Genomic DNA, 27,663 nt, shown 5'->3' on the forward strand with positions numbered 1-27,663 from the left:
CTCTGGAGCCTCTGAAGACCGGCCAGGTTCGGCCGCACGACTCTCTGCAGCCAAGCGTCAGTCGCTCGCCGGCGCGGACGCCGCTCAGAGCGCGCGCCAGTTCCGCGTCCTCACCGGGAAGGGGGGTGGGGGGGCGCCTACCACTCCGACCCGGTGAAGGAGGGGGAGCCGAGGGGGGCCGGGGGCCGTACCATTCCCCCCGGGGAGGACAGGGCTGCACCAAGCCGAGGGCTGAAGGGTGGAGCCGACCTCAGGAGAAAGGCGGCTACGCACACACCTATCCGTGTGGGAGTGGGAACGCGATGGGGAGCGTTGGGCCAGCCCAGCGCCTTTACGTGCCAAGGGGAGGACCCACAGGAACACTTTTTCTTTAGGTTACTAAAACAGATTTTAATTCGGCATGGTAATGGAGTCCATTTCGAGGAAATGTGGATTAATCTGGAAGAGACTTCTCAAGATAAGCTGCCCCTGAGACTTTCTAACCGTCCCTCTTACCTGACTTCCCTCCCCCCGCTCGCGCTTTGGAGGTGCCCAGCCTCCCGGGCTGGCAAGCCGGCGGCCTCGGCAGTGGAACCTACCAATTCAGGGGCGGCGGGGGGACCTGATGCCGGAAGGCGCAGGCCGCGGTTTCACCTACACCGGGACGCTCCACGGGAGGGGGCGTGAGCGGTGCCGCGGTGCCCGCTGGGAAATGGAGTCCAGCCCTTTGGAGACGCTAACCCTGAAACCGGTCAGCCTACCCCTGGCCTCAGGGGACCTTTCTTCCTGTCCCAAGGGTCTGCGGGCCAAGAGGAAGGATTGCTCTTTTTCAGCTGTCAACGGGAAAACCAAGGTATTATACCCGCGGGCATGAACACAGGTGCACGACTGAGGCGTTAGGTCGGAAAATCCCACACCCCCTTCCCACAGGAAGACAACCGATCCCACCTGGATCACTGAACGGGAAGGGGGCATCTAAGCCTCAACATTTCATTGACCCTTATGGCTCAATGGGGCTAGTAAAAGGAGGTCCCCGCTCACTGCCAAGGCTGTCACTTGTGACTTGTCTCCCTCCTCGGAATCTGGAAGCAGCTCCTTAAAGGACACAGCCTTCCCTCCTCTGTTGCCGGGCCCCCACTCCCAATCCAGAAATGGGTTTCTCTCATCCTGTATTAATTTCGATCTTCCTGTACACCCAGTGCCAGTCCTATCAGTGAGGCAGCCCTGAGGCATTTACGGCCAAGCCGCAGGCTAACAGTGGAGAATTCTTCTTGGGGCCCCGTGGGGAAAACAGGAAGTGGTAGAGGCAGGATGGGCAGGGCCCTGGCCAACCTTGTGCAAAGTGGCCCCCAGGTTCATCCATTTGGCAGGGTCAGTACCGTCTTCACATGGGAGCACTGTTTCAGCAGAATCCCCAGGACCCAGCAGCCACAAAATTCCCAACCCTTTGACTCTTTTAATGCCACGTGAGGATGTCCTTTGCCCAGCCCTCAGGAATGTCTGCCCTTCTCAGTCACGCCTCAGCCATCTACCCCAAAAAACAGAAGACACGGTGTGGGGGAAGAACAGTCACTCGTGCACATCCCAGATCTCAGAGAGCAGCGGGGGAAGCTTTTTATCCTGCAGGCGCAGTGCAAACACTTGCTCTGAGTGGACGCTGCTCAGTGTCCGGAGGCTCACCAGTTTCATTAGCATCCGTGGGAACATCAGTCGGTCCTGGGGAAGAAGAGGGACAAGTGCAGCCTTTGTCTCTCCCCAAGGAAGGGGGGCAAGGTGGGGAGTTGTGGGAGAGGTAGAGAATTGTCTGTGCACGATGTAGTCAGGGAGGGATTCTTGGAGGGAAAGTAGGTGTGTCAGGGGCTGAGCCTGTAGAGGAAGAAAGGGGGCACAGTGGGGAGACTCACATGGGGGTGGTGGATGGAGACGTAGGCATGCAGGGCCTCCACATATGTATGTTGCAGCCTCTCTACCTGGAGCTGGTCCTGCACGTTGGGCCGGTCTATAGGTCACCAACAGAGTTGAGTAGCAGGTCTGGCCAGGGTCTTCCTTCCATACCCCAAATCACAACCAAAATATAGGAACGCACCCCACCCAACCTCTCCCATCCCAAGGTAGCACAGCAAGAGCCTCCACCCCCATGATTCCTGCCCTATGGGGACGGCAGCCCTCTTCCGTGTGAATCTCTTGCTTGGTTTCCCTCCTGCCCCTCCTCCGCACCTGCAGAGAAGATGCTGATGGCAATGAGCAGGGCAAACTCAGCATCATTTAGTTGCAGCTCATTCATGGCTCTGGAGAACTCGAAGATAGGGTTGATGAACTCCACCTGCAGCCCTGGGGAGGCAGAAGAGAGGCTGGGGTGTGTGGCATGGGCAGCACTGCTCAACTGAGGAAACTGCTAAGAACTCAGAAGTCTCCAAGGGAGTTCCTGTTGTTGCTTAGTGGAAATGGACCTGACTAGTATCCATGAGGATGTGGGTTCCATCCCTGGCCTTGCTCAGGGGGTTGGCAATCCAGCGGTGCCGTGAGCTATGGTGTAGGCTGCAGACAAGGCTTGGATCCCGAGTTGCTGTGGCTGTGGTGCAGACTGGCAGCAGTAGCTCTTATTTGACCCCGAGCCTGGGAACATCTATATGCCACAGGTGCAGCCCTAAAAAAAGAGAAGCCTCCAGGGCTCAGGTGTGTAACCTTGAGTAGGTTTCTTAACCTCTCTAAACTTCACCTGTGAGATGGACTCATACCTGAACTTATAAAACTGTTGTGATAGTTACATGATAAAGCATATAGGAGTTCCCTGGTGGCCTAGTGATTAAGGATCCAGTGTTGTCACTGCTGTGGTTCAGGTCCCTGCTGTGGCACGGATTTGATTGCTGGCCTGGAAACTTCCACATACCAAGAGCACAACCAAAAAATAAAGCAGACAGGAGTTCCCTTCATGGCTCAGTGGTTAGCAAACCCAATTAGCATACATGAGGACGCAGGTTCAATCCCTGGCCTCAATCAGTGGGTTAAGGACCCGGCACTGCCAGCTGGTGTAGGTCACAGACTTGGCTTGGATCCTGAATTGCAGTAGCTGTGGTGTAGGCGGCAGCTACAGTTCCAACTGGATCTCAGCCTGGGAGCCTCCATGTGCCATGGGAGTGGCCTTAAAAGACGAAAAGACCAGGAGTTTCCGTAGTGGCTCAATGGTTAACGAATCCGACTAGGAACCACGAGGTTGCGGGTTCGATCCCTGGCCTTGTTCAGTGGGTTAAGGATCTGACATTGCCGTGAGCTGTGGTGTAGGTCGTACACGCAGCTCGGATCCTGCGTTGCTGTGGCTCTGGCGTAAGCTGGTGGCTACAGCTCCGATTAGACCCCTAGCCTGGGAACCTCCATATGCCGCAGAAGTGGCCCTAGAAATGGCAAAAAGACAAAAAGACAAAAAAAAAAAAAGATGAAATAAATAAAAGCAGAGCACTTTGCACTGTGCCCAGAATTCAGAACGTGCTGAATTAAATAATACTAAGAATTCTAACAGAATTCTTTTTTTTTTTTTTTCCTTTAGTGCTGCACCTACGGCATATGGAAATTCCCAGGGTAGAGGTCAAATTGGAGCTGCAGCTGCTGCCTACACCACAGCCACAGCAATGCCAGATCCGAGCTACATCTGCGACCTATGCCATAGCTTGAAATAATGCCAGATCCTTTAACCCACTGAGCAAGGCCAGGGATTGTACCAGCATCCTCATGGATATTAGTCAGATTCTTAACCTGCTGAGCCACATCTAAGAACTTCTCTAATAGAATTCTTAGTAGAATTCTTGAGGGCTCCTATGTTACAAGAAATATAGGGTACCCTTATGTTTGTCTATAAAAAGACCTTTTCATGGCAATTGGCCTTACTTATTGGAATACTAGTGATACATTTCATGTTTCGTTTCACAGGGGGAACAAAGCAATGTGGACTCTGGTGTTGGACTCCCTGGGTTTGAGTCCTGGCTCTAACATTTACTAGGTGGAATGACCTTGGGTAAGATATTTAAGCTCTTTGAGCCATCTCTAGAATGGAGATAATAATAGTACCTACCTCAAAAACGGGTCCTGAGAATAATGAGTGCCACTTATGGTAACTACCATGTAAGTGTTGGTTAAATAAATAATAAACGTTTAAAAAATTGGAGTTCCCATTGTGGTGCAGCGGAAATGAATCCGACTGGTGTCCATGAGGATGCAGGTTTGATCCCTGGCCTCATTTGGTGAGTTGGGGATTTGGCATTGCAGTGAGCTGTGGTATATGTCACAGATGCAACTCCGAGTCACTGTGGCTGTAGTGTAGGCCAGCAGCAGCTCCAATTCGACCCCTGGCCTGGAAACTTCCATATGCCGTGGGTGCAGCCCCAAAAAGCAAAATTTTAAAAGTGAAAAATAGAACCAGCCTTCTTACTGAGGAGACTGAAGTTCAATAAATCATGATCTGAAATGGTAACACCTACACAACCCTTCTCCCATACACACTCTTTTTTTTTTTTTTTTTTTTTGTCTTTTTGCCATTTCTTGGGCCGCTCCCACAGCATATGGAGGTTCCCAGGCTAGGGGTCTAATTGGAGCTGCAGCTGCCAGCCTACGCCAGAGCCACAGCAATGGGGGATCCAAGCCGCATCTGCAACCTACACCACAGCTCACGGCAACGCCGGATCCTCAACCCACTGAGCAAGGGCAGGGACCGAACCCGCAACCTCATGGTTCCTAGTCGGATCCGTCAACCACTGCGCCACGATGGGAACTCCTCCCATACACACTCTTAAAATCTCCCCACCCCACGCTGTCCCCTAGGCTTTCTCACATTTCTTCTAGCAACCATCTGCTAACTTTTCCATTCCAGGCATCTTGATTAGTCACTTCCTGTACTTTCACCCTGATGTTTATCAAGTGTGTGTTGATCCATTTAATGGACAAGCTCCATTTAGAAAACATTTTTTGGTGAGATGTCAAGCCTTGCACTGTGCTAAACAACCCCTTTGTACAAAGAGGATGAGAAGGTTCTAGACCTACGCCCCCTGCGAGGGTCTGCTGCTGCTCACTGAGTGAATGTCCCCCGTGTGATCAGTTCACATCCTTAGTCACCCATGCATGCAGCAAAGGCAGTGAAGACAGAGGAGGACGGAGACCTGACCAAAGAGCACCCCTGACCTTTCTCTCCAGGACATCACTGACAAAACGAGAAATGAAAGACAAACATGAGGACATAAAAAACACTTATATAAATGAATTTATAAATAGGTACAGATTCAGATAGCACAAATCCACAAGTGCTGAAGGAACACATGGACATGAGAACAGGGAAGGCTTCAGAAAGGAGGATGTTTTGAAGGAGAAGGACTGGGATGGTAACCATCTGGAGAAAGGGTGGTCAGGTCGAGAAAGGGGAAGGGCTGGGCTTTTTTTTTTTTGCTTTTTAGGGCCATACCCACGACATATGGAGGTTCCCAGGCTAGGGGTCCAATCAGGTCCACCAGCCTACACCACAGCCACAGCTACACCAGATCTGAGCTGTGTCTGCGACCTACACCACAGCTCACGGAACCACTGGATCCTTAACCCACTGAGCAAGGCCAGGGATTGAACCCGAAACCTCATGGTTCCTAATCAGATTCGTTTCTGCTGTGCCAAATGGGAACTCCAGACTGGGTTTTTAAAGCTGGAAAAAGTCATTACATTATCCCTATCAGGTGCCTAGACAGTCAGGCAGCACACCCGGCATGACAGAAGGCAAGAGGTGCCAACACAGGCCTGCCATGCCCTATTGTGAAGGGAGACCTCCCTGGAAAGCTCACTGGGTAGCCTGTGTGATGGGACAAGAGTTGGCCGGAGTCACGAGAAACTTTTGTGAGCTCTGCCCTGAAAACCAGGATCCTCCAAACCTGAGAATGGAATCAGCATCAGCCTTACTTTATAGATGGACTCACTCAGGTGGTACATGACTCAATCCTGTCCCTCCGAACACCTTCGGCCTTCCATCCTTTTCTAACCCCTCTCCCCACGACGCAAACATCACCACAACTGATTATGAGGAAACCAACACTGCTTAGACTGCAAGCAAATATCAGCTAGAGTAGAGTATTGTGAACTAATTCTTGGAGACAGTACTCCAGGTATGGGATGGGGATAGAAATGTTCACTCGTATCCTAAAACTGTCCCACCTAGGCATGTCTGCTATGTTTCAATGACAATTCCATGGCTCCCCAGAAAGAGCAACTGAAAAGGGGGAAATCTGGGGGTTCCCATTATGGCTCAGCATGTTAAGAACCCAAGTAGTATCCATGAGGATGTGGGACTGATCCCTGGCCTCACTCACTGGGTTAAGGATCTGACGTTGCATGAGCTGTGGTGGAGGTCGCAGATAGAGCTCTGATTCAACTCCTAGCCTGGGAACTTTCATATGCTGCAGGTGCAGCCCTAAAAAGAAAAAAAAAAAAAAGAAAAGAAAGAAAAAGGGGAAACCTGGAGTTCCCCCTGTGTTGCAACAGGATTGGTGGTGTCTCTGGAGCCCTGGGATGCAGGTTTGATCCCCGGCCCGGCACAGTGGGTTAAGGATCCAGTGTTACCACCATTGCAGCACAGGCCCCAACTGTGGCTTGGATCTGAATCCTGGCTAGGGAATTCCACATACCTTAGGGGAAAGAAAGAAAGAGAGAGAGAGGAAAAGAAAGAAAGAAAGAGAGAGAGAGAGAGAGGGAGGGAGGGAGAGAGGGAGAGAGAGAAAGAGTGAGAGAGAGAGAAAGAGAAAGAAAAAGAAAAAAGAGAGAAAGAGAAAAAGAGAAAAGAAAGGAAAAGAAAGGGAGAAAGAGAAGGAAAAGGGGGAAATCAGGCCGCAAGATCCTTAAAAAGCACATCTGAAAAGATTTTTAATTATTGACTTGGTGAAGTCAATAATGGGCTTGGTGAGCTTTTCGAGTATTTTTCCCAAGCTGTAAAATCTTTTCTTTAAGCAAAATCTTATGCAGAAGCCCAGTATATAGTACAGATTTAAATGGAGCTTCTTGTTTGGCTAAAGTTAAGATAAAGGACATTCCTGTGCTTCCTTTTTCTTCCCGTCTATTCCTATGGCACATGGAAGTTCCTGGGCCAGAGATGGAACCTGCACCACAGCAGCCACCCGAGCTGCTGCAGTGACAATGCCAGATCCTTAAGCCACTGCACCCCAAGAAAACTCCCCTGTGCCTCCTTACTTCTAAGATGACACTTCCACAGAACCCCCCCCCCTCAGGTTCCTGGGAACACAGTTTGAGAACCACTGGCCTAACACAACAGAGGACAGGAGTCTATCCGGGGCAGTTAAGGGAGGCCTATCAGCATTCCAACTTTCTGTCTTGGAAAAACAAGTGGAGCCTTTCCTTGGTAGCTATTCAAACCCTGGGCCTGTAGCTCTAGAGTCATTATGGGCCCCATGACAAAAAGCGTCTGTTCATCCAAAGCAATCCCTTTGTGATCTCAGTTCTCACCTGCTTTGGCAAAGTCTTCCCGATTATAACTGAAATCCTTGAGGAAGGTGATACTCTCACTCCCAGGGTTGTACCTCCGAGATGTCTCCAGAAGCATCACCTGCACACAAGCAGCGGGCTGGTCTTGGCCCAGGGCACCTTCAGGAAAGGTCGAGCCCCTCGTCCCTACTTCCCAGCTGGCTGTCTGGAGGCCCATCCCACAGACATCCCGCTCTCATCCTCCCTTCACCCTTGGCCTTCACCACCTCAATCGCAGAGGTCTTTAGGAGGGCGATCTGGTCCTCCCGGCTGAGCTGCAAGAAGCCTGGCAGCTGTTTGGCAAAATCAACGATCTCCTGCACAGAGACGATGGCCAGCTCAGTGAAGTGGGCAAAGCGTTGCTGACGGGCCTCCCGGCTCTGGGGATCTGGTGCCATGGGCCAAGGCTACCCAGAAGGGCAGGGAGGGGGAAAAAAAATCACTCTGAGTCGGACATCAAGAAGCCAACTGGCGCTCTGGGCACAGCGACCTCTCCCCAGGTCCCTCCAGTACCGTGACTCTAAGCTGGTCTGAAAAGGAGCGTCTGTTACACTGCTGCTGGGCAGCCACCAGCTTCTCGATCATGCCCAGCTGCTCTGGGCTAAGCTGGGGCAGGACTTGGGGCGGCGAGGAAGCCCTTGGGGGCACAGATGTGGCCTGAGCCTGTTCCTCCTCTTGCCGCTTCAGTTTCTTCAGGCGGATCTGTTCTTCTGACAGGACACCTAAGGACAGAGTCAGACATGAGGACGGAAAAAGAGGGGGAGACAGGAAGCAGGGATGGGGCAGAGGGGTAGTTTGAGGTTCCAGAAAAGCAGAGAGCATTGGGTAAAGACAAGGAAGAGATCTTTTTTTTTTTTTTTTTTCCCTCTTTCCTAGGGCCACACCTGTGGCATATGGAAGTTCCCAGGCTAAGGATTAAACCAGAGCTACAGCTGCTGGCCTACACCACAGCCACAGCAACGCAGGATCCGAGCAGCGTCTGCCACCTACACCACAGCTCATGGTAACGCTGGATCCTTAGCCCACTGAGCCACAGTGGAAACTCCCAAAACAAGGAAGAGATTTTTTTTTTTTTTTGTCTTTTCTAGGGCTGGTCACGCGGCATGTGGAGGTTCCAAGGTTAGGAGTCTAAACAGAGCTGTGGTCACTGGCCTACACCAGAGCCACGGCAACGTGGGATCCGAGCGGCATCTGCGACCTACACCACAGCTCACCAACGCCAGATCCTTAACACACTTAGCAAGGCCAGGGATCGAACCCGCAACCTTATGGTTCCTATTTGGATTCATTAACCACTGCACCACGACGGGAACCCCCAACAAGGAAGAGATCTTAATCCACACTTAGGGAAGTAGACAAAGGCCCTGTTGGCTCAGCTGCCTGTCTGGCCTCAGATCCTGGCGCCCACATATTCCCTCTTTCCTATCAGCTTATCCCCCCAGCTCTGGTTCCCAGACACTCACACTCCTCTCGCATGCCCGCCTGGCGGCACTTGCGAAGACGGCACTCCTGGCACTTGCGACGCATGTAGGTGTCCATGGGGCAGTGGCCCCCGCTGTGGCAGACATAGCGAGCCCCTTTGATGACACTGCGACGGAAGAATCCCTTGCAGCCCTCGCAGCTCAGCACGTTGTAGTGGAAGCCGGAGGCCTTGTCCCCACACACACTGCACAGCTCATTCCCCAGCATTTTGGGGGCTGGCCCCTTTTTCCGCTTTTGTGGACGGAGCTCTGGATACATGGAAGAGGCTTAATGTTCTTCAGAGAAAAAGCTTGGTGCCCAGTTGGCCACTGCTCTGAGCACTCAGTGACCTTCATTCACTTCATTAGATGCAGTCCAGTCTCCCTATTCTAAGCAAGTAGCTCCTGTATGCCAAGTGCTACTATGTCCTAGGTACTGTCTGAACCCTCTATATGCACTGGTCCTTACAAGAGATAGGTACTTATTATTTCCATTAAGGAAACTGAGGCTCAAAAAAGCCTAAGATAGAAACAAAACTTACATTCAGATCACTTAGGTCTAGTTGACCCCAAAGCCTTTGAAGTTAACCATGATCTTATAAGCCCTGAAGTTACCCCTCCCAGATCGGGGGAGCCCCTACCTCCTCCAAATCCAGCAGCTCCTCACCTGTGGACTCTGGAGAGGCCTCCACCCCGGGAAGCAGGGCCGTGGACTCTGTTGCATCCAGCCCCACCCTCGAAGCGCCCCCCGCAGACTGGGGTGTGCTGGATTCCTCCCTGAGGATGCAGCTGCTGCTTCCCAGAGACTGGCTGCTTGCATCTTGTGCATCTGACTCCCACAGCTCCACTGCAGAGTCTGACCCCCAAAAGAGAGGCACAGGGGGGGTCTCAGGTCCCAGTTCATCTCCCCAGCATTCTCTTGGGAAACTGTAAACTTATCTCTACCCGTAGAGGGCAGCAAAATATCGGTTCTGGGCTCAGGGACCCTGGGGTTTGTGTGGGCTCTGGGCCTAGTCACTTAAGAGTCCCTTGCACCTTAAATGAGGACCTCCCTGGGGGGCTGAAGTGCATCTATCTCAGAGATTAGACAGAATTCTTGAAAGCCAAGCTGGGTAACACTGCATGCCTAGTCTCTCCAGCAGCAGCCTCGCCGATTGAGAAGGACCGGTGGGTATTGGCGGGGGCCAGGAACCAGGGCCAGGCACCAGAACCAGGACAGAGGTAGTCTGGGCAGAAGGAGGCAAGCAACAGCAAGAACAGCTCTGCACTGCTCTCTGGGGGAGGGCAGAAGGCAGGTAGTGAAGGAGGCTGATTCCCAAGGGAGGAGAGGAGCTGGGGCCTGGGCTCAGGGGAGACAGAGGGCTGGAGTGAAGAAGCTTACCAGGAGAAACATCAGGCACAGGGGCCTCCACCCACAAGGACATCTCTTCCTGGAGCCCTGGACATTACCAAGGGACTGTCCTGCAGGAACATTCCGGTTACACTCTCCCAGATCAGAGCTCCTTCCCCTCCTGATCCTGCCTTTTATCTATACTCACATATCTTCTAACATTTATTTGCCGTGTATGTGTCAGCCTGTGCTAAGGCTTTCCTGGCCTTCCTTACATTATCCCTGTGAGGTTAGGGCTATTCTTTAGCCCCATTTAGAGATGAGGAAACTGGGGTCCCAAAATATTAAGAAAATTTGCCTATGCCCACACAATTAAGCAGTAGAGCCAAGACTCCAACTCTGGTCTCTCTGACACGGAAGTCTGAGCTCTTGGCTACCGTGCCACCTTTCCTCCTCAGGGCCCCCTCCAGGCCATCAGAGAATGTTCAGGCACATCTGCCCCACTTCTGCCGGGGCCCCTTTCCCCTCACTCCAGCACTGGGAACAGCCAAAGTTAGGTGGAACCAGGACATGTGACCAAGGCTCCCTCCACCCAGTGAAACACGCTGCTTGTTAGACAACCTCATTCCTGCCGCTTTCCAGGGTCCCAGGCCAAAACTCTTGTCTCCAGGAGTCACCCCAAATCACATACAGGACCTCCTCTCTCTGACCCCCTCAGAAGTTATTCTAGGACCTAAATAGAAGGTCGTCGCTGCCCGAGCTTTCGTCACCATCATCATCCTCCACTTCTCCCCCAAAACCCCTTCCTAAATCCATAGGACGCCCTCCACCCCCACACGAGACACACGCGGCGCAGATCCCCAGGCCACGGCTGAGGAGCAGACCCACCGAGCGCCCAGGCCGCCAGACTTCCTGGCTGGGCAGTCTCTGGAGCCCCCTTGCTGGGAGAGGGGGATGGTGCAGTCCCTTGTCCGCCGCCACCAGGGAGCCGGAGCTGAGCGAGAGAGGGGCCAGGAGCCGGGAGCCGACCGACTGGAGCCCTGGCCTCCTCGCCCCCGCCCACGGGGCCGCTTCCCCGCCGTGCTGACTCCGCCCCCTGCCGGCCTGCCCCCCCTCGGCCCGGCGCCACCCCCGGCCCCTACCCCCAGCCCCGACAGCCGCATTTCCCTGCAGACTAGCCGGCTCCCCGGTTCTCCCCTTCCGCTCCTCACCCTGGCGGCTCGGAGCTGCTCTACAGAAGGACTGCCTCCCGGGCACCCCCACCCCATTCCCAGCAGCCTCCAGAGTCGTTCCCTCCCCTCCATAGACATCTCGCGGAGCAAAGGTCCCAGCACGGCCCGGAATTGCGACACCGAGCCCCGGCCTGCTTTCCCAGCCTCCCTCCTCCTCCCCTGCCTCTGGAAAGGGGCCAAGAAGCTCTCCCCACTAGCCCCAGGCCTCAGCCGAGCTGGTATAACTCCAGGAGTGGAGACAGGCAGGTGCTCGGCCTTCTGGGGAGTCTCTGAATGTGGGGGCTGTGCAGGGGCCAGAGGTGGGGTGCTGGTAAGAAGTCACTACAGCAATGGATAGTCTGGGAAGGGGTTGAGGTTGGAGACCACAGATCTAGGTGCCAGCCCAGGATGGACCTGAGAGGGTATGCAGGTTCTCTTATCTGGAAGGGTTCCATCAGAAGGGAGGGCAGGCTCTGTTGGGCATCTACTGAGACTACGGCCCTGCTTTCCTGCCCTGTTGTCTGGAAGGTAGACACCTCATTTTATTGATTTTACCTCTCCTGAAACAGGGCCTCGAATATAGTAGGTGACAGAGTAGGTAATGTGGTCCTGTTTATTGAATGAGTAAATAAACAAGAAAATAGTATGATCCTCTTCTACCCTACACTTGTTAGTGCTAGTCATTTCAGCATTGTTGCTTTAGTGTTTGGGCTCTGAGCTCAGATCTGTGGTTCAAATCCTGGCCTTGCCTCTCTTATTTACTGTGTGATTTTTTTTTTTTTTTTTTTTTTTTTTTTTTTTTTGTCTTTTTGCTATTTCTTTGGGCCGCTCCTGCGGCATATGGAGGTTCCCAGGCTAGGGGTCGAATCGGAGCTGTAGCCACTGGCCTACACCAGAGCCACAGCAACGCGGGATCCGAGCCACGTCTGCAACCTACACCACAGCTCACGGCAACGCCGGATCGTTAACCCACTGAGCAAGGGCAGGGACCGAACCCGCAACCTCATGGTTCCTAGTCGGATTCGTTAACCACTGCGCCATGACGGGAACTCCGTTTTTTTTTTTTTTTTTTTTTTTTTTTTTTTTTTTTTTTTGGCTGCACCTGTGGAAGTTCTTGGACCAGAGATAAAACCCGCTCCACAAGACTCCTCATTGTGATTCAGCAGTAATGAATGCAACTAGTATCCCACGAGGATGTGGGTTAGATCCCTGGCCTTGATCAGTGGGTTAAGGATCTGGCATTGCCATGAGCTGTAGTGTAGACTGCACACTTTGGATCATGTGTTGCTGTGCCTGTGGTGTAGGCCAGTTCGGCAGCTGCAACTCTGATTCATCCCCTAGTCTGGGAACTTCCACATGCCACAGATGCAGCCCTAAAAAGACAAAAATTAATTAATTAAAAACCCGCTCCACAGCAGCAACCCATGCTGCTACAATGACAATGCCAGATCTTCAAGCTGTGCCACAGAATTCCTGCTGTGTGATATTGATTAAATAAGTTACTTGAGGAGTTCTTGCTGTGGCACAGCGGTAAGGAATCCAGTTGCAGAGGCTTGGGTTGATGCAGAGACATGGGTTCGATCCCTGGCCCAGTGCAGTAGATTAAGAGATCTGGCGTTGCTGCAGCTACAGCTCAGATTCAGTTCCTGGCCTGGGCACTTCCATATGCTATGGGTGCAGCCATGAAATTAAAAAAAAAAAAGTTACTATGTCTTCGAACCTGTTTCGTTATCTTTTTTTTTTTTAATCACTTAGATGTTTTCTTTTATTTATTTATTCTTGGCAACACCTGTGGCACACGGAATTTCCTGGGCTAGGAATTGAACCCACACCACAGGAGTGACCTGAGCTGCTGCAGTGACAACACTGGATCCTTAGTCGGCTGCACCACAAGGGAATTTCCTGTTTCCCTAAATTTATTTTTTTGTCTCTTTAGGGCCGAACCATGGCATATGGAGGTTCCCAGGCTAGAGGTCTACTTGGAGCTACAGCTTCCGGCCTACACCACACACAGCAACACGGGATCCAAGGCGCATCTGTGACCCACACCACAGCTCACGGCAACACTGAATCCTTAACCCACTGAGCGAGGCCAGGGGTCAAACCTGCATCCTCATGGATACTAGTCGGGTTCATTAACCACTGAGGCATGACATGAACTCCAGTTTCCCTATCTTTAGAACAGACAATAATAATGGTTTTTGCCACATAAGGTTGTCCTAAGAATTAAACAATGTATCAGAGCACAATGTATGGCACATAGTAAGAGTAGAAGAAATGGTAGCAGTAATTAACCTCCCAATCCTTTCAGCTATGGGTCTTCCCATCACCTTGAATCTAATTGTTAACCTTCCAGTGCTCATTTCCATATTCGGACCCCTCACTCTCTCTTCTGGTCCTTCGAGCAACTCCAGGAGGGAGGGAGGGTACAATAAGCTCCATTTTACAGAGAACACTGAGCTCATGGGAGAGCCTTTTCCAAGACCACACACAGTCAGTGGCTGAGCTGGGATCAGAATCCAGATGTCCTCACTCCATTCCCTGTGCTCTTTCCTTCTCCTGCCTCAGAGTGCAGGACATTCATCTTGTTGCCTCTCAGGTCTGCTGGACCAGTGAAGTGCTGAGACGGAAGAAGCAGGGCCTGGTGGGTTGTAGTGGGAAAAGCAGAGAGCCCTGGGGATGCTTCAGTCCAGATGTGGGAGGAGAGGAGCTGAGGTTACTGCTGGTTGTTCCCCCTCTGCCCTACTCCCAGTTTCCTGCTCACAGGCTCTTCCTGTTTTGCTGTGAACTCCAGTTCCCACGGGCCCCACATTAAAGCACAGAAGGACAGGGGGCCAGGGCAGGCAGCCAGAGGGACCAAAACAGAGATGAACGGGGCACCAGGGAAGAGGAGAAGAGAGGGAGCAGGGGAAGAGCGGACAGGGGCCATGGGGAGACAGGATGGGAGAAGGACAGGGAAAGAAGAAATAGAAAGGAGCTTGGTGACAGATGGGAGGAAGCGCAGGGTGCGGCAGGGGGAACAGGCAGAGGTTGGGGAGAAAAACTTGAGAAGACAGCAGGCTTAGTGGTGTTGCAAAATCTGCCCATGTATTCATTTTCACATTTCAGAAAAGCCTCTCTGACATCCCCAATCTCAAAGTTCTGCCTCCAACTTTTGCTCTTGTTCCCTCTCATCACAAGGTCCCTACTCTGGCCTGGACGTCTCTGAGTCATGAGCACAAGGCTCTCCATTCCTCTTGCTTGTGTTCCTTCCCTGATTTACACAAGGCCCCAGCTGTCCTGGGAAAGTAGAAACCAGAGACTCTGGTCCCTGAGAAACTGCAACTGTTCTGTCTCAGCACCCACATCATCGGTCCAGCTCCCTTCTCTACCTCTCCCCATCTCCTGAAGCTCCAGTACAGACGGAGAATCAGCAGTGTCACTGAAGCACCTAGTTACCAGGGATGTGGGATGGAACACTGGTCTTGGGTATGATAACCTATTTTCTGGGAGTTATGAAGACTCTCGTTCACTTCTGATTCTCAACTCCCTCTCCTGACACCCTAGTCTCCCCACAGGCTGGCACCCAGGACCACCCACGAGCCGCATCTGGAGCCCTCTGACCCAGGCTAGAGCCAGTTGCTGAACAAGCAGGTCAGGGTGCTATCTCCCCTGTGCCAGAGAGTCAGCCTAGTCTCTAGTAAAGGAGGAAGAAGCATTACCAAAGCTTTACTGCTAGAGCTACCCCTTCAGGTTACAGGGGTTCAGGAGCCTCCCCAGCCTGAAGAGGGGAAGGGAGAGCAAATTGGGGGAAGACCAAAACCTGTTGATGGTATCTCACAGAGGTTCTGGGGACTAAGCACTGGCTTCCTCCCCATGCCAGGGCAGGCTGTCTGGTGATCTGCAAGGAGAATCACATCTCACTTTGCCAGATCCACCCCCATGGCACAGTCCCACCAGCCTAGAGGAGGTGTTAGGTGCAAAACCTCCCAGTCCCATGAGGTCTTTCCTATGTTTCCTTGGCTCCTAGAGGAGGCAACATGCTTGAGAACCCCTCTAAAAGGATCTTCCAGGTCACAACTGTGACCCCCAGAATCTCCAGAGACTTCTCTGGCAGCAAAAACAGGAGCATTCACCCACCCATACTCCTACGCACTACTGGACAACTCCCTCAAAGCACTCCCATGAGGCAGGCCACAAGGCCACAAGGCCACACACAGGGATGGACTAGGGCAACTGCTTCTTGCTTGCTTCTCCACCATTCTGGAAAGCTGCAAAACATGGGGGTCATCTTGCAGGCCACTCAAGTGATTTCTGCCCAACCTCCTAATCCCAAGATAGAGAAGCACCCAGCAATTCCAGCTTCCTAGGCCTATGAGTTCAGAGATGATACAGATGGCAGAGAGGAAAGAAGAGAAGCAACATTTATTCACCGTGGTATATGGAACGATTGGCCAACTCAGAACTGCTGTATAGCACAGGGAACTCTACCCCAAATTCTGCGCTCTACATGGGAAGAGAATCTGAAAAAGAATGAAAGTGTGGGAGTTCCTGCTGTGGCACAGTGGGTTAAGGATTTGGCATTGTCTTGCAGCAGCTTGGGTTCTGGGCCTGTTGCAATGGGTTAAAGATCCAGTATTGCCACAGCTGCAGTGTAGGTTGCAGTTGTGGGTCGGATTTGACCCCTGGTCCAGAAACTTCCATATGCCATGGGTGCAGCCAAAAACAAAAAGTAATGCATAGATGTATGAATCGCTTTGTTCTACAGCAGAAATTATCACAACATTGTAAATCAATTGTATTTCAATAACACTTTCTATAAAAAAGTAACATTTAATAGGCCCTACCACATACATTTATCTTTATGTGTATTCCTTTATTTCTCATATATAATCCTAGGAAGCAAGAGGGCGAATATCAAATTTGAATACAAGTACAGCTGATTCAAAAGCTCAGACTCAAACAAAAGATGCCCACCTCACTTTATTACACAAAATTGCCTTCCCAGATGGGAAAAATAGTTAACTCACCCAGGTTTAGGTTTGCTTCTGCCAATAAAGGGTAGAGCAGTGGTTCTCAAACCTGGCCTCATTTTCAGAGATTTTGATTTATTTGGTCTGAGGTAGGCCCTTGTATCCATCTATCTATTCATCCATCTACACGTCTATTTTTTTTTTTTTTTTTTTGGCTACACCCATGGCATGTGGAAGCTCCTGGGCAGGGACTGAAACTGCACCCCAACATCAACCTGGGCTGCTGCAGTGATAACACCAGAGCCTTGACCTGTTGTGCAAGGGAACTCCCTACATGTCTATTATTTTTGCATCTGTAGTTGAGAGAACTAAGGTGTGGGGACCACAGGGTGTAATCCTCACCCTTACTGGGTTTATTTCTCACTACAAAAATGAAAATAATATCTTCTCCATCAATCCCTCCTACATGGGATACTTGCAGGCACAAAGAATACAGAAATACTTGAGTGAGTGGGAAGAAAAACAAAAGATAAATTTGAGGGATTTTTGTTCTACTTGCCAAAATTTAGTAAGCCAGGGACTTATATTCTGAAATCACAATGGTCTGGCTAGTTTGCAAGGAGAGTAAGGGGCTTATTAAAACAAAACACTCAAAACTCCCACTAATATGCAGAAACCTGCCAATTAGCCATGTCCCATTCAATCTCACTAATATGAAAAGGTTTCCTTTGCTAGAAATCTCTTTATTAAAAGTATTTGGGGGCCACTGAACATAGTTTAGCAATGCACTCTGAGTAGCCTGTGAAAAACAGCCCATTATAAGGATTATTTGACTGGAAATCAGAAAACTTAATCAATACTCCTATATTGTGAGACCTTAGACAAGTCACTTCCTCTCTTTGGGCCTGTTTTCTTACCTGTGAAGTAAGAGGACTAGGTTAAATCAAGGATTCAGAGCTGCTCATTTATAAAGCCTAGACATGATCTTCCAGGGAAGACCTTGATCCTCTAGAGAATGACCTCTGGGGATTATATGCAAAATTACATTTGTGTGTGTTCATACATGTGGATATTTTTCTGTAGTGGAGACTAAATTTTCATCTGATTTCATAAAGGGGCTTGCGACTAAATAAGAACGCCAAGAACTATTTGATTACCCAGCCTACAGCTCTCACTTTCTATTCACTCCTCCATAACAATTCTGGAAGCAAAGTTTAGATTCTGAGGTATATATGAATAATTCAATTTGGAGTCCTACAGCAAGATAATGACACATATGCCCACTAGGTTCTGATCAGGTTTTATTTCTCAATGAGGTGATTTGCTACTAGGGAGCAGATTTTTTTTTTTTTTTTTTTGGTTTTTAGTGCCACACCGGCAGCACATGGAGGTTCCCAGGCTAGGGGTCTAATTGGAGGTGTAGCCACCGGCCTACACCTGAGCCACAGCAACGCGGGATCCGAGCCACGTCTGCAACCTACACCACAGCTCACGGCAACGCCAGATCGTCAACCCACTGAGCAAGGGCAGGGACCGAACCCACAACCTCATGGTTCCTAGTCGGATTCGTTAACTACTGCGCCACGACGGGAACTCCAGCAATACCAGATTCTTAATCCACTGAAGCAAGCCAGGGATCAAACCCGCAACCTCATGGTTCCTTGTCAGATTCTTTTCCACTGCACCATGATGGGAACTCCTAGGGGTCAGATCTTAATCAAAGCATCCCAAGGGCCTATGATCTAACCTCTCTGAGCTCTGAGTCATTCCAAGCTCACAGTCACAAAGCCCTGAAGCCAAATTGGCTATATCTGTATCCTAACGTTCAGGGCCTCTTAAGAGGGCCTCTGGTTCTGCAGAAATCCCATCTAATCCCACTTTATGATATGCTCCTTCTCCTTACTCCTAAGTTATCTCCCCACTGGTCAGAAATTCCTCCCCTAGAGATTCACTGCTTTGGTTTTGCAAAATCTGAACATCCTGTGCAACCCAACCCCTTTGAGAAGAGGCCTGACATCTTGATCCCTATTAACTAAAACTTAGAAGTGGCCCGGTGAGAGGGCAGGGAAAGGACTGGAAGGGGAAGTGAGAGGGCTCCTGAAGCTGCGCTCAGGCAATGAGCAGCTGGCTAGACTGGGACCAACCTCAGGGACAGAGAGTCCAAAGGGTTGTTTACACTCTGTGCCCTCACCTCAAACAAAACTTCCGGGGAGGAGAGCCAGGGCCAAGGCTCAAATTCCAGCCGCAGACAGAGGTGTGAGAGAGGAACCCTATACCACTCCTAGCCCCAATGCTGCATCCGCTCCGGCTCCGAGTCAGCCCGCCGGCACCTCGACCCGAGGGGGCGCTCGTTCTCCCGGCCACGGTCCGGCCCAATACAAGAGCGACCTTGGTACCGGGTCTCCGCGGCCTGAAGCAAACCCGAGCTCAGGGTTCTCTTTACCAAGCCGAGGTCTTCAAGGCCTTTTTGCAGCCCAAGGTCGCGCTACACGCCCAAGCTCCTCCGCCACGCCGGGATTGCCAACCTCCTACACGAATTTCCCTCCCAGATTCCTCCGCCCACTATCCCGCTTCTCCTTTAGCAAGATGGCGGCGAGCGTACTTCCGGCGTGTGTCCTTAAGGGTGCGTCCGGGCGGCTGCCGCAAGTATCACCCAGGGGGTTCCAGCCCTTCTGCTGTCTAGACTGCAGCGGTGATGGCGGGCAGACAGTTTGGCTGGAGGCAGCCGGCTCTACTCCAGCTCCTTCTTGGTGTGAACCTGATGGTGATGCCACCTATCCAGGCCCGGAGTCTGCGCTTCGTTACCTTGGTATTGAGAGACGGGTCACCTGAGGGCTCGCCAGCGCTAGGAGGACTCAGGCCGGCTGGTGGAGGGAGGGGCGGGGCTTTGCTGGGGTCTGGGGTCTGGAGGAGGAGGAGGAAGAGGAGGAGAAGCTGGTTTAGGAAGAGACGTTTGGCCTGCCGGGTTGGGGGCCTGGGTTCGGAATTTTTGCGAAGCCCTAGGGTATTTGGTGGCGGGGGAGGCAAGGTGTAAGGGGATAGGTCGGGTGAGTCTGGTCTGGGACAGGGATGTAGTCGAACAGTTAAGAGACTCACGAACAGTTAAGAGACTCACGTCTAAAGGAGCCTTTGGCGATCCCCACCCCCTCACTGTTTCCCCCACCGTCTGCATTGCTTTGATTTCTTTTCCTTTCCCACCTGTCTTTGGTTTTCCCAAGATCTCCAGTGGCATTGCTTAGCCGAGTTAGAATCCCTGGAACCTGGAAGAGGTTACTGACTTCTGAGTTGGGGTTCTTTTGCAGTTGGTGGAGTTAAGGCATCCCAGAGGGAGTGACGCTTCCCTCTCAGCATGGGGCAGACCTGGGCTCTGTGTCTCCGTCAAGGAGACCCTTGTGACCTGTAGGGTAACCATTTTCTTTCCTCAGCTGTACCGACATGGAGACCGCTCGCCAGTAAAGACATATCCCAAGGACCCCTATCAAGAAGACAAATGGCCCCAGGGCTTTGGTCAGCTAACCAAGGTGGGTCAGAAGCCAGCTCTCCTTCAGGATGAGCTGTAGCATGAATGACCTCAAGCAGGCTTATAGGACTTGGGGCTTCACCGAATTCCTTTTTGCCATGTGCCTGCTGACTTTAATCACATTTCTTAACCTGTGCCAATTAAAATGGGCCTACACAGTGCACAATCGGCTGCTTAATAAATGACTTCAGGGATCAGATGAACCCACTCCTACTTCCAGCCAAGAACTTGGAAAGCAACAGTGGCCCAGCCCTGGTGGGGGGTGAGCCATCCCTCCCCTCTGGGCCTCTGAATCCTTGGGTTTGCCTACAGGAGGGGATGCTACAGCACTGGGAGCTGGGCCGGGCTCTGCGACAGCGATACCTTGGCTTTCTGAACACCTCCTACCACCGGCAAGAGGTAAGGCTGTGATCTTGACAGGTAAGGAAAACGGGGCCTGCTGTTCTCACCCTCTGCCCTCAGGAGACTAAGGGTGAGGCTGGGCACGCTCGCCTCCCTCCAGGCATTTCTGGTTACAGCTACAGGACAAGACACCCAAGGGGTGTCTGGAACAAAACCCCAGAGGCTGAGTTGCTCCTGCTTGGCTTGGGAATTGGCAAAACGGATCAAGCATCCAAGCTCAGATTTAAGGGTCTAGCAAAGTAGTTTCTGACTCTGAAATAGCTCAAGCTTTCAAGACATTTTTGGAGTACCTGTTATGGGCCAGGCACTATGCTAGCACTGCATATAATGGTGTGCCATACAAACTTGATCTTTGTCTCTAGATGTTGTATTGTCTCCTTGAGGGCCAGCTCTTGCCTGATCTTGCCCTTCCTTACAGCTTCTTCCTCTCTCTTCACAAATAATTATTTCTGTTCCATATCTTATTTCCTCTCCTGGTCTCTAAGCCAGTTATAAAAGGGGAGATAGTTTCTGCCCTCAAGGACCTGGGCCTAGATAGGGTGACAGGTGGTGTAATAAAACCAGGCACACAGACGGACCCAAGAGCCTTGTTAACTAAGCACTTTGGACTGGGAGGGGCATCTGACCTAAAGCCATTCTCACAGGAGTTTTTCACAGACTGGGGACAGCAAACCCCCCAGCTGCATTTTGGGCCCTGGCTGTAAAGAGGGATGGGGAAAGCCAGAGGGGGGAGAGGGCCAGATGCACGGAGGATTTCATTTGGTAGGTGTCCACCAAGAACCGGTCCTCCCCTGGGACCCCATGGAGGGGCCAGAGCTCCCCCACCCACTCGTGAGACTCGTGTTGTCATCTCTGCAGGTTTATGTTCGAAGCACAGACTTTGACCGGACTCTCATGAGTGCTGAGGCCAACTTGGCTGGACTCTTCCCCCCTAATGGGATGCAGCGCTTTAATCCAAACATCTCTTGGCAGCCTATTCCTGTCCATACTGTGCCTGTTACCGAGGACAGAGTAAGACTGGCCAGCCCTTCCCTGGAGGCGGTGAGGGGGGCAGCTCTGGCCATTGGGCTGCTGATCCCCGACTCTTTCTCTGCCTCTGCTTCCCCCTTTGGTCTGCAGCTGCTGAAGTTCCCGTTGGGCCCATGTCCCCGTTTTGAGCAGCTGCAGAACGAGACCCGGCGGACACCAGAGTATCAGAATGAGAGTATTCAGAATGCAGTGAGTGGGGCCGAGGTGGAGGTCACCACACATTGTCCTTTCCCCCAGGGCAGGACTGATCCCTGATCCCTTTCTCATAGCAATTTCTGGAAATGGTGGCCAACGAGACAGGGCTTACGGACCTGACACTGGAGACCGTCTGGAATGTCTATGACACACTCTTCTGTGAGGTGAGCTGGCTCAGGGTCCCCGGTATGACTGTCCTCCTCTCACACCTCAGCAGGCCTAGGTGACCAGGCCATGTGCAACCGTGCCTGGACCCCATTCCTACCCGGGAGGTCCAGGCAAGCCGCCTCTTGTGAAACAAGGGAACTTCCCTCATGGGTGAAAAAGAACCTCAGAGTGGGAAATAGTTTATCGATCGTCAGCAGTTCCTGCTTCTCTCCACCCCGAGCTCTCGTGGTATCTGACTCCGTTCTGCTGAGTCACACTTTTGGTGCCCGAGCCTCCTTTCCTGTGCCCTGCGGCCTCATCACTGTCCACCATGTCTCCTGGTCGCAAACCTCTGCCTCTCCTCTCCCTGCACACACCCACACACACACAGGAAGAGAACGGCTCCCGGGAGAGGCTCTGGCCTGGGTGAGGAGCTAACCTGCCCGCTGCCACATACAGCAGACACACGGGCTGGTCCTGCCTCCCTGGGCCTCACCCCAAACCATGCAGCGTCTGAGCCGGCTAAAGGACTTCAGCTTCCGCTTCCTCTTCGGGATCTACGAGCAGGCAGAGAAGGCCCGGCTGCAGGGGGGTGAGTGACAACAGCAGCATGTCACTCCCCTGTCAGATCCCTACAGCATTAGGAATCCGCTCTTGGGGGCCTCTCACATGCTACCTGAAGTGTTCTCTGCTCTTCAGAACTAGGCCCCCCTAGTCATCCCCTTAGTCATCGGTGTCCCCAGCTGTCTAGATGCCTAGCACGTTTGTCCTGTGTGAGTGAGCACGGTTGGGTGTGTGCTGCTTTTCTGCCATTCACATTCTTTTAAGTTTCACCATGTCAGAAAGCCCTCCCTCCCCTCCAATGAATCCCTTCCTCCAGATGACCACAAGGGCCCACTTTGAAAGAGGCTGACAGTCATACACAGGCCAGTTTCCTGACGTGAGCACCCCAAGGGAGTGCCAGCTGACGAACCTTTGCGACATCTCAGTTTTCAGAGCCTGCACATGACAGAGTTCCCCTGGCCTGGAGCCACCATCTTGTGTGTTCTGAAGCAATCTTGAGTTTATATTTATTCCCACCTGGAGTAATTCTTCAAACATGGGCAGGGCTTCGTAACTCATTTATAAATAAGTGGCGGGTTTCTGCATCGGTGTTGAAACACAGATAGCTAGCTTGAGCTTGCTTTCTCCTACACATGTGAAAGTTCTTAGAGAGCAGGTGCCGTAGAGTTCCTGTGTAGTTCCCATGAGCCTGGAGTTCTCTGTGGTGATCAGAGCCAGGACTCGCAGAGGGTGAGAGAACGGCAGATAGGTCTGGTGAGAAGATGGTGACGGCTATAGCCACTGACACTGGGGACTTCTGTCCTTCAGGAGTCCTGCTGGCCCAGATACGGAAGAACCTGACCCTGATGGCAACCACCTCCCAGCTCCCCAAGCTGCTGGTCTACTCAGCGGTAAGCTCCCACAGCCCGCGGTGTGCGGATGTCAGGCCAAGAGCTGGGTCTCGTCCCTCTTCAGTGCCTGGGGGTGTGGGGGGCTGTGCTGATGGGGAGCCCTTCTCCCTTACAGCATGACACCACCCTGGTTGCCCTGCAAATGGCACTGGATGTCTACAACGGTGAACAAGCTCCCTATGCGGCCTGCCACATATTTGAACTGTACCAGGAAGATAATGGGTGAGTGGAGCTGCTGCTCTGCCCTCAGGCAGGGAGCTCCCGTGACTGATGGCTGTGGACAGCCTGAGGCGCTGCTGTCAGCCTAGCGAGCAGCTCCCATCTTGTCTCCTATGAACCTTCAGGAATTTCTCAGTGGAGATGTACTTTCGGAATGAGAGTGACAAGGCCCCCTGGCCGCTGATCCTGCCCGGCTGCCCTCACCGCTGCCCGCTGCAGGACTTCCTTCGCCTCACCGAGCCTGTCATACCCAAGGATTGGCAGCAGGAGTGCCAGCTGGCAAGTGGTCCTGCAGACACAGGTGAGCTGCTGCCTGCCTCCGTGCTGGCCATGTCCTAGAATAACTTCCCACTCATACCTGTAGGTCTTGAGAGCGCTGACGCACTTCAGCCATGCTACCGCGGGTCCCCACAGTTCCCTTCGCTGCCCCTCGCCCCAGACGGACTCACTGAGGCCCCTCCTTATGCCACTGAGGAAACAAGAGCACCAGAGATCTCACCCTCCCACCGCCAGGTCTTCCAGCTTTCTTGCGGGTATAAGCTGCCACCTCGGGCCAGCCTTTCCACTTACACGCCAGGTCCTTCTCTTCTCACTTCAACTTGGAACCCAGTGCTCAGCGTTCCTGCTTTATGGGATCACTCCCATCCCAAAGCCTAACAAAAACCTCTTCAGCCCATGTCCTCCTTCAGCTGCCACTCCCTGTGTCACTCCCCATCGAGGGTGGAATCCTTCAGAGTTGCCTGGTCTCTGGTGTCACGTCCTCACTGCCCATTCTCTCAGACTCACCTGCCACTCCACAGAAGCCACTCTTGTCAAGGACCAATGACCTGCTCTCACCAAAGCCAGCGACCAGTTCTTAGTCAGCTTCTTTCACCTCTCAACAGCATTACAGAATCGGTCACCCCTTCCTTAAATACTCTGTTGGCTTCTCTGCCAAGAAAAGGTTAGGCTTTTCTCAAAGGCAGCTTCCTTTACTGGCTTCCCCTCCCTACTAACCAGTGAATGGCCCAGGACTCATCCTGGCCCTTTCCCCACCAATGCCCACTCCCAAGGTGAGCTTAACCTGGCCTTGGCTTTAGACACCATCTCCATGCTAAGTTTTGTCTTTTTATGACTCCAATTCATGACCTCTTCTCTCAGCTGCAGACTTGAGGTCTTTCCATGGATGTCAGCTAAGGCATTTCATATCTGAGATCTAAAATCACATGTTCATGTTCTTCAGGAGTTCCTGTTGTGGCTCAGTGGAAACGAATCTGACTAGTAACCATGAGGATGGGGACCTGGCCCAGTGGGTTGGGGATCTGGTGTTGCCATGTGGTGGTGCTGGTTGCACATGCGGCTCGGATCCCGAGTTGCTGTGGCTGTGGCATAGGCTGGCATCTGTAGCTCCAATTCAACCCCTAGCCTGGGAACTTCCATATATTGCGGGTGCAGCCCTAAAAAGCAAAAATAAAATAAAAATCACATTTTCTTCCCCCAAATCCACTCTTCCTCTAGGCTTCCCCATCTTAGCAAATGTTGCATTAGCTACCTAGGTGCATAGCATGACCCTTTCTCAGACTCCACCTCCAAACCACTAGCAGATCTCACCACCTCGTCTTTATTATTTTTTAATAATGATTTTTGTTTTCCATTATAGCTGATTTACATTTTGTGTTGTCAGTTTTTCACTGCACAGTGAGGTGACCCAGTCATGTGTACATGTATACGTTCTTCCACATCATCTTTAAAATACATGCTCTTGGAGTTCCTGCTGTGGCACAGTGGGTTAAGAATCTGACTGCAGCAGCTTGGGTTGCTGTGGAGGTGTGGGTTTGTTCCTCAGTGCAGTGCAACACATCGGGTTAAAGGATCTGGTGTTACCACAGTTGCCGTATAGGTCACAGCTGCTGCTCAGATTCAGTTGGTGGCCCAGGAACTTCTATATGCTGTGGGTGTGGCCATAAATAATAATAAAACACATGCTCTTGCTCTCTAATCCAGTCCTGCCTGAAGTATCAAAAAGCTTCCTAAGGTTCTTTCTGATTCTGTTCTTGGCCATACCAGTCTCCCAACACAGCAGAGTTAATTTTTTAAAAACATGAATCGATTTACATTGCCACCCTTCTCAGAATTTCCAGTGGCTTCCCATCATATGTGGAATCAAATCCTAGTCCCGTTCTTCACCATGGCCTTCCTGACTTGGTCTGGTCCTCCGCCTCATCTCCTGCTTGCCCCTCACATACTCTGCTCTAGCAATACTGACTTTCTTGCTGGTCCAAGAACACACCGAGCTAATTCTCTTTCTTTTTTCCGTCATGCCTGTGGCATAGGGAAGTTTCTGGGCCACGGATCCACTGCTGTGGTACAGGTTTTATCTTTAACCCACTGTATCACAAGGGAACTCCCAAGTGAATTAAATGCCTTTTGCATTGGCTTCCTGTCCTCTGCCTCCCCAGCCCCTGCCTGAGCACACTCTTCTTTCAGATCTTTTGTCTCACTTAGTGACTCCAGGTCTCTGTTCAAACTGTCACTTTCTCAGTGACACCTTTCCTAATTGATTTTCTCCATCATTTCCTCCTTACCTTGCTTTGTTTTTCTTTTTCTTTCTTTTTTTTTTTTTTTTTTCAGGGCTGCACTCACAGCATGTGGAGGTCCCCAGGCTAGGGGTTCAATCAGGAGCTGCAGCTGCTGGCCTACACCACAGCCACAGCAATGCTGAATCCAAGCTGCATGTGCAACCTACACCACAGCTCACAGCAACGCCGGATCCTTAACCCACTGAGCAAGGCCAGGGATCAGTCCTGCATCCTCATGGTTCCTAATCGGGTTCGTTAACCACCAAGCCATGAAGGGAACTCCTGCCTTGTTTTTCTTTATGGTGTTTTCCTACCATGGCATCTCCTCTCCTAGAATGTAAAATCCATGAGAGGAGACTTTGTTTTAGCCACCTGTGATATCCCCACTTTAAGAACAGCTCCTGGAATGTGGTAGGCACTCAAATTTTTTTGTTTGTTTTTTAGGGCTGCACTGGTGGCATATGGAAATTCCCAGGCTAGGGGTCGAACCAGAGCTGCAGGTGCTGGCCTATGCCACAGCCACATGGGATCCAAGCCTCATCTGTGACCTACACCACAGCTCACAGCCACACCGGATCCTTAACCCACTGAGCAAGGCCAGGGATTGAACCTGCCTTCTCATGGTTGTTAATCAGGTTCTTAACCTGCTGAGCCAGAACGGGAACTCCTCCATATCTGTTGAATGAACACTGACATGACCTTTCTCTCTCCCTCTCCACCCCGTGCTCAGAGGTGATCGTGGCCTTGGCTGTGTGTGGCTCCATCCTCTTCCTTCTCATAGTGCTGCTCCTCACCGTCCTCTTCCGGATGCAGGCCCAGCCTCCCGGGTACCGCCACGTCGCAGATGGGGAAGATCATGCCTGACAACCACTCAGCCCCCTCCCCTCCGCCTCCTAGGAGAGGTGGGCTGGGCCCTTGTTCCTCACCATTGCTGCTCCCCAGCCCATGCACAGGAGACCCTGGGTTGGGCCTCCCTCTGATTTCCCCAGCCTAGATGAACAATTGGGGCTCAGCTTGGCCCATGGCACCTGTCACTCAGCATTCATGTGCCTGATGTTTACCAAGTACCGTGTTGGACATCAGCTCTCTCCAAACAGGATTTGCCTCCTCCGTGCTCCTTTCTAAGGGCCTGAAATGTGGGCAAGTATTCAAGTTTCACTCAGGACCTGGGATAAAGACTGAAGGAGCTGGTGCTTGATCTGCTTCACCTCTCCACCAAGCCCTGCTCACTCATCTCCCACCCAGAATCTTTGGCCAGTGGCCCAGAGGACACAATTTTGCCCCTCAGTGTTTGTTTTAGTGGGAAAAACTGCATGGTATTGGGGGTACAAACATTGGCCATCAAGGGACCAGGTCACCCAGGCATCAGCCGGCCAAGTTTTCCTTTGTCCAGCTGAAGCCACAATTAGGGCAGACATAATGCTTCCAGCATCTTTGTCACCCCTGCACCCTGAGCAGTTTGGATGTCTGGACTTGGGAGAGATGGGGGAAAGCGGGGAGCACAATGAATTGTGGTACAGAATCATGGAATTACTATCCCTCTCAGCTGGGCTAGGACCTCCAGGGACCCAGGGTAAATGCACGCTGTGAGCTGAACAGCTCTTGACTGTGGCCCAGAATAGGGCTGAGACAGCTTCCAGAGAATGAAGGTTTTTGGACTCAGTGCCATTTCTGTGCCTTTTCTTCATCTGGGGGACCTGAGACGCC

The 27,663-nt window shown here is 51.8% G+C and overlaps 3 protein-coding genes across 61 annotated transcripts in view; 1 reads left to right on the forward strand and 2 right to left on the reverse strand.

Annotated features, from left to right (window-relative positions):
- The window catches only part of MADD (MAP kinase activating death domain), a 44,677-nt gene extending 44,131 nt beyond the window's left edge, over positions 1-546 (reverse strand). For 17 of the 49 annotated variants that reach the window (XR_002342037.1, XM_021085192.1, XM_021085184.1 and 14 more), the window contains exon 1: positions 1-225. The gene's annotated coding sequence lies outside the window, so the exon portion shown is untranslated. The other 32 variants (XR_002342036.1, XR_002342039.1, XR_002342035.1 and 29 more) reach the window with 12 other exon arrangements.
- NR1H3 (nuclear receptor subfamily 1 group H member 3) lies at positions 370-21,872 on the reverse strand. Of its 11 annotated transcripts, none has more exons than XM_013994340.2 (11): positions 18,624-18,642; positions 11,158-11,263; positions 10,321-10,400; positions 9,607-9,795; positions 8,943-9,209; positions 7,993-8,201; positions 7,707-7,886; positions 7,462-7,561; positions 2,197-2,310; positions 1,884-1,978; positions 374-1,695 (listed from the first exon to the last, which is right to left on the reverse strand). In XM_013994340.2, the coding sequence occupies exons 3-11, from the start codon at positions 10,361-10,363 to the stop codon at positions 1,549-1,551; spliced, it is 1,344 nt and encodes a 447-aa protein (XP_013849794.1). In that variant the 5' UTR covers positions 10,364-10,400; positions 11,158-11,263; positions 18,624-18,642; the 3' UTR covers positions 374-1,548.
- On the forward strand, positions 19,102-27,618 carry ACP2 (acid phosphatase 2, lysosomal). The gene is given in 11 exon segments (NM_001244740.1): positions 19,102-19,241; positions 19,858-19,953; positions 20,265-20,351; positions 21,213-21,365; positions 21,474-21,572; positions 21,653-21,742; positions 22,185-22,317; positions 23,097-23,179; positions 23,295-23,401; positions 23,524-23,699; positions 26,687-27,618. Coding segments are annotated over 11 exon segments (1,272 nt in total). The 5' UTR covers positions 19,102-19,127; the 3' UTR covers positions 26,821-27,618.

The sequence above is a fragment of the Sus scrofa genome, chromosome 2, assembly GCF_000003025.6.
Source record: "Sus scrofa isolate TJ Tabasco breed Duroc chromosome 2, Sscrofa11.1, whole genome shotgun sequence".
In the NCBI taxonomy this organism is placed as follows: Eukaryota; Metazoa; Chordata; class Mammalia; order Artiodactyla; family Suidae; genus Sus; species Sus scrofa.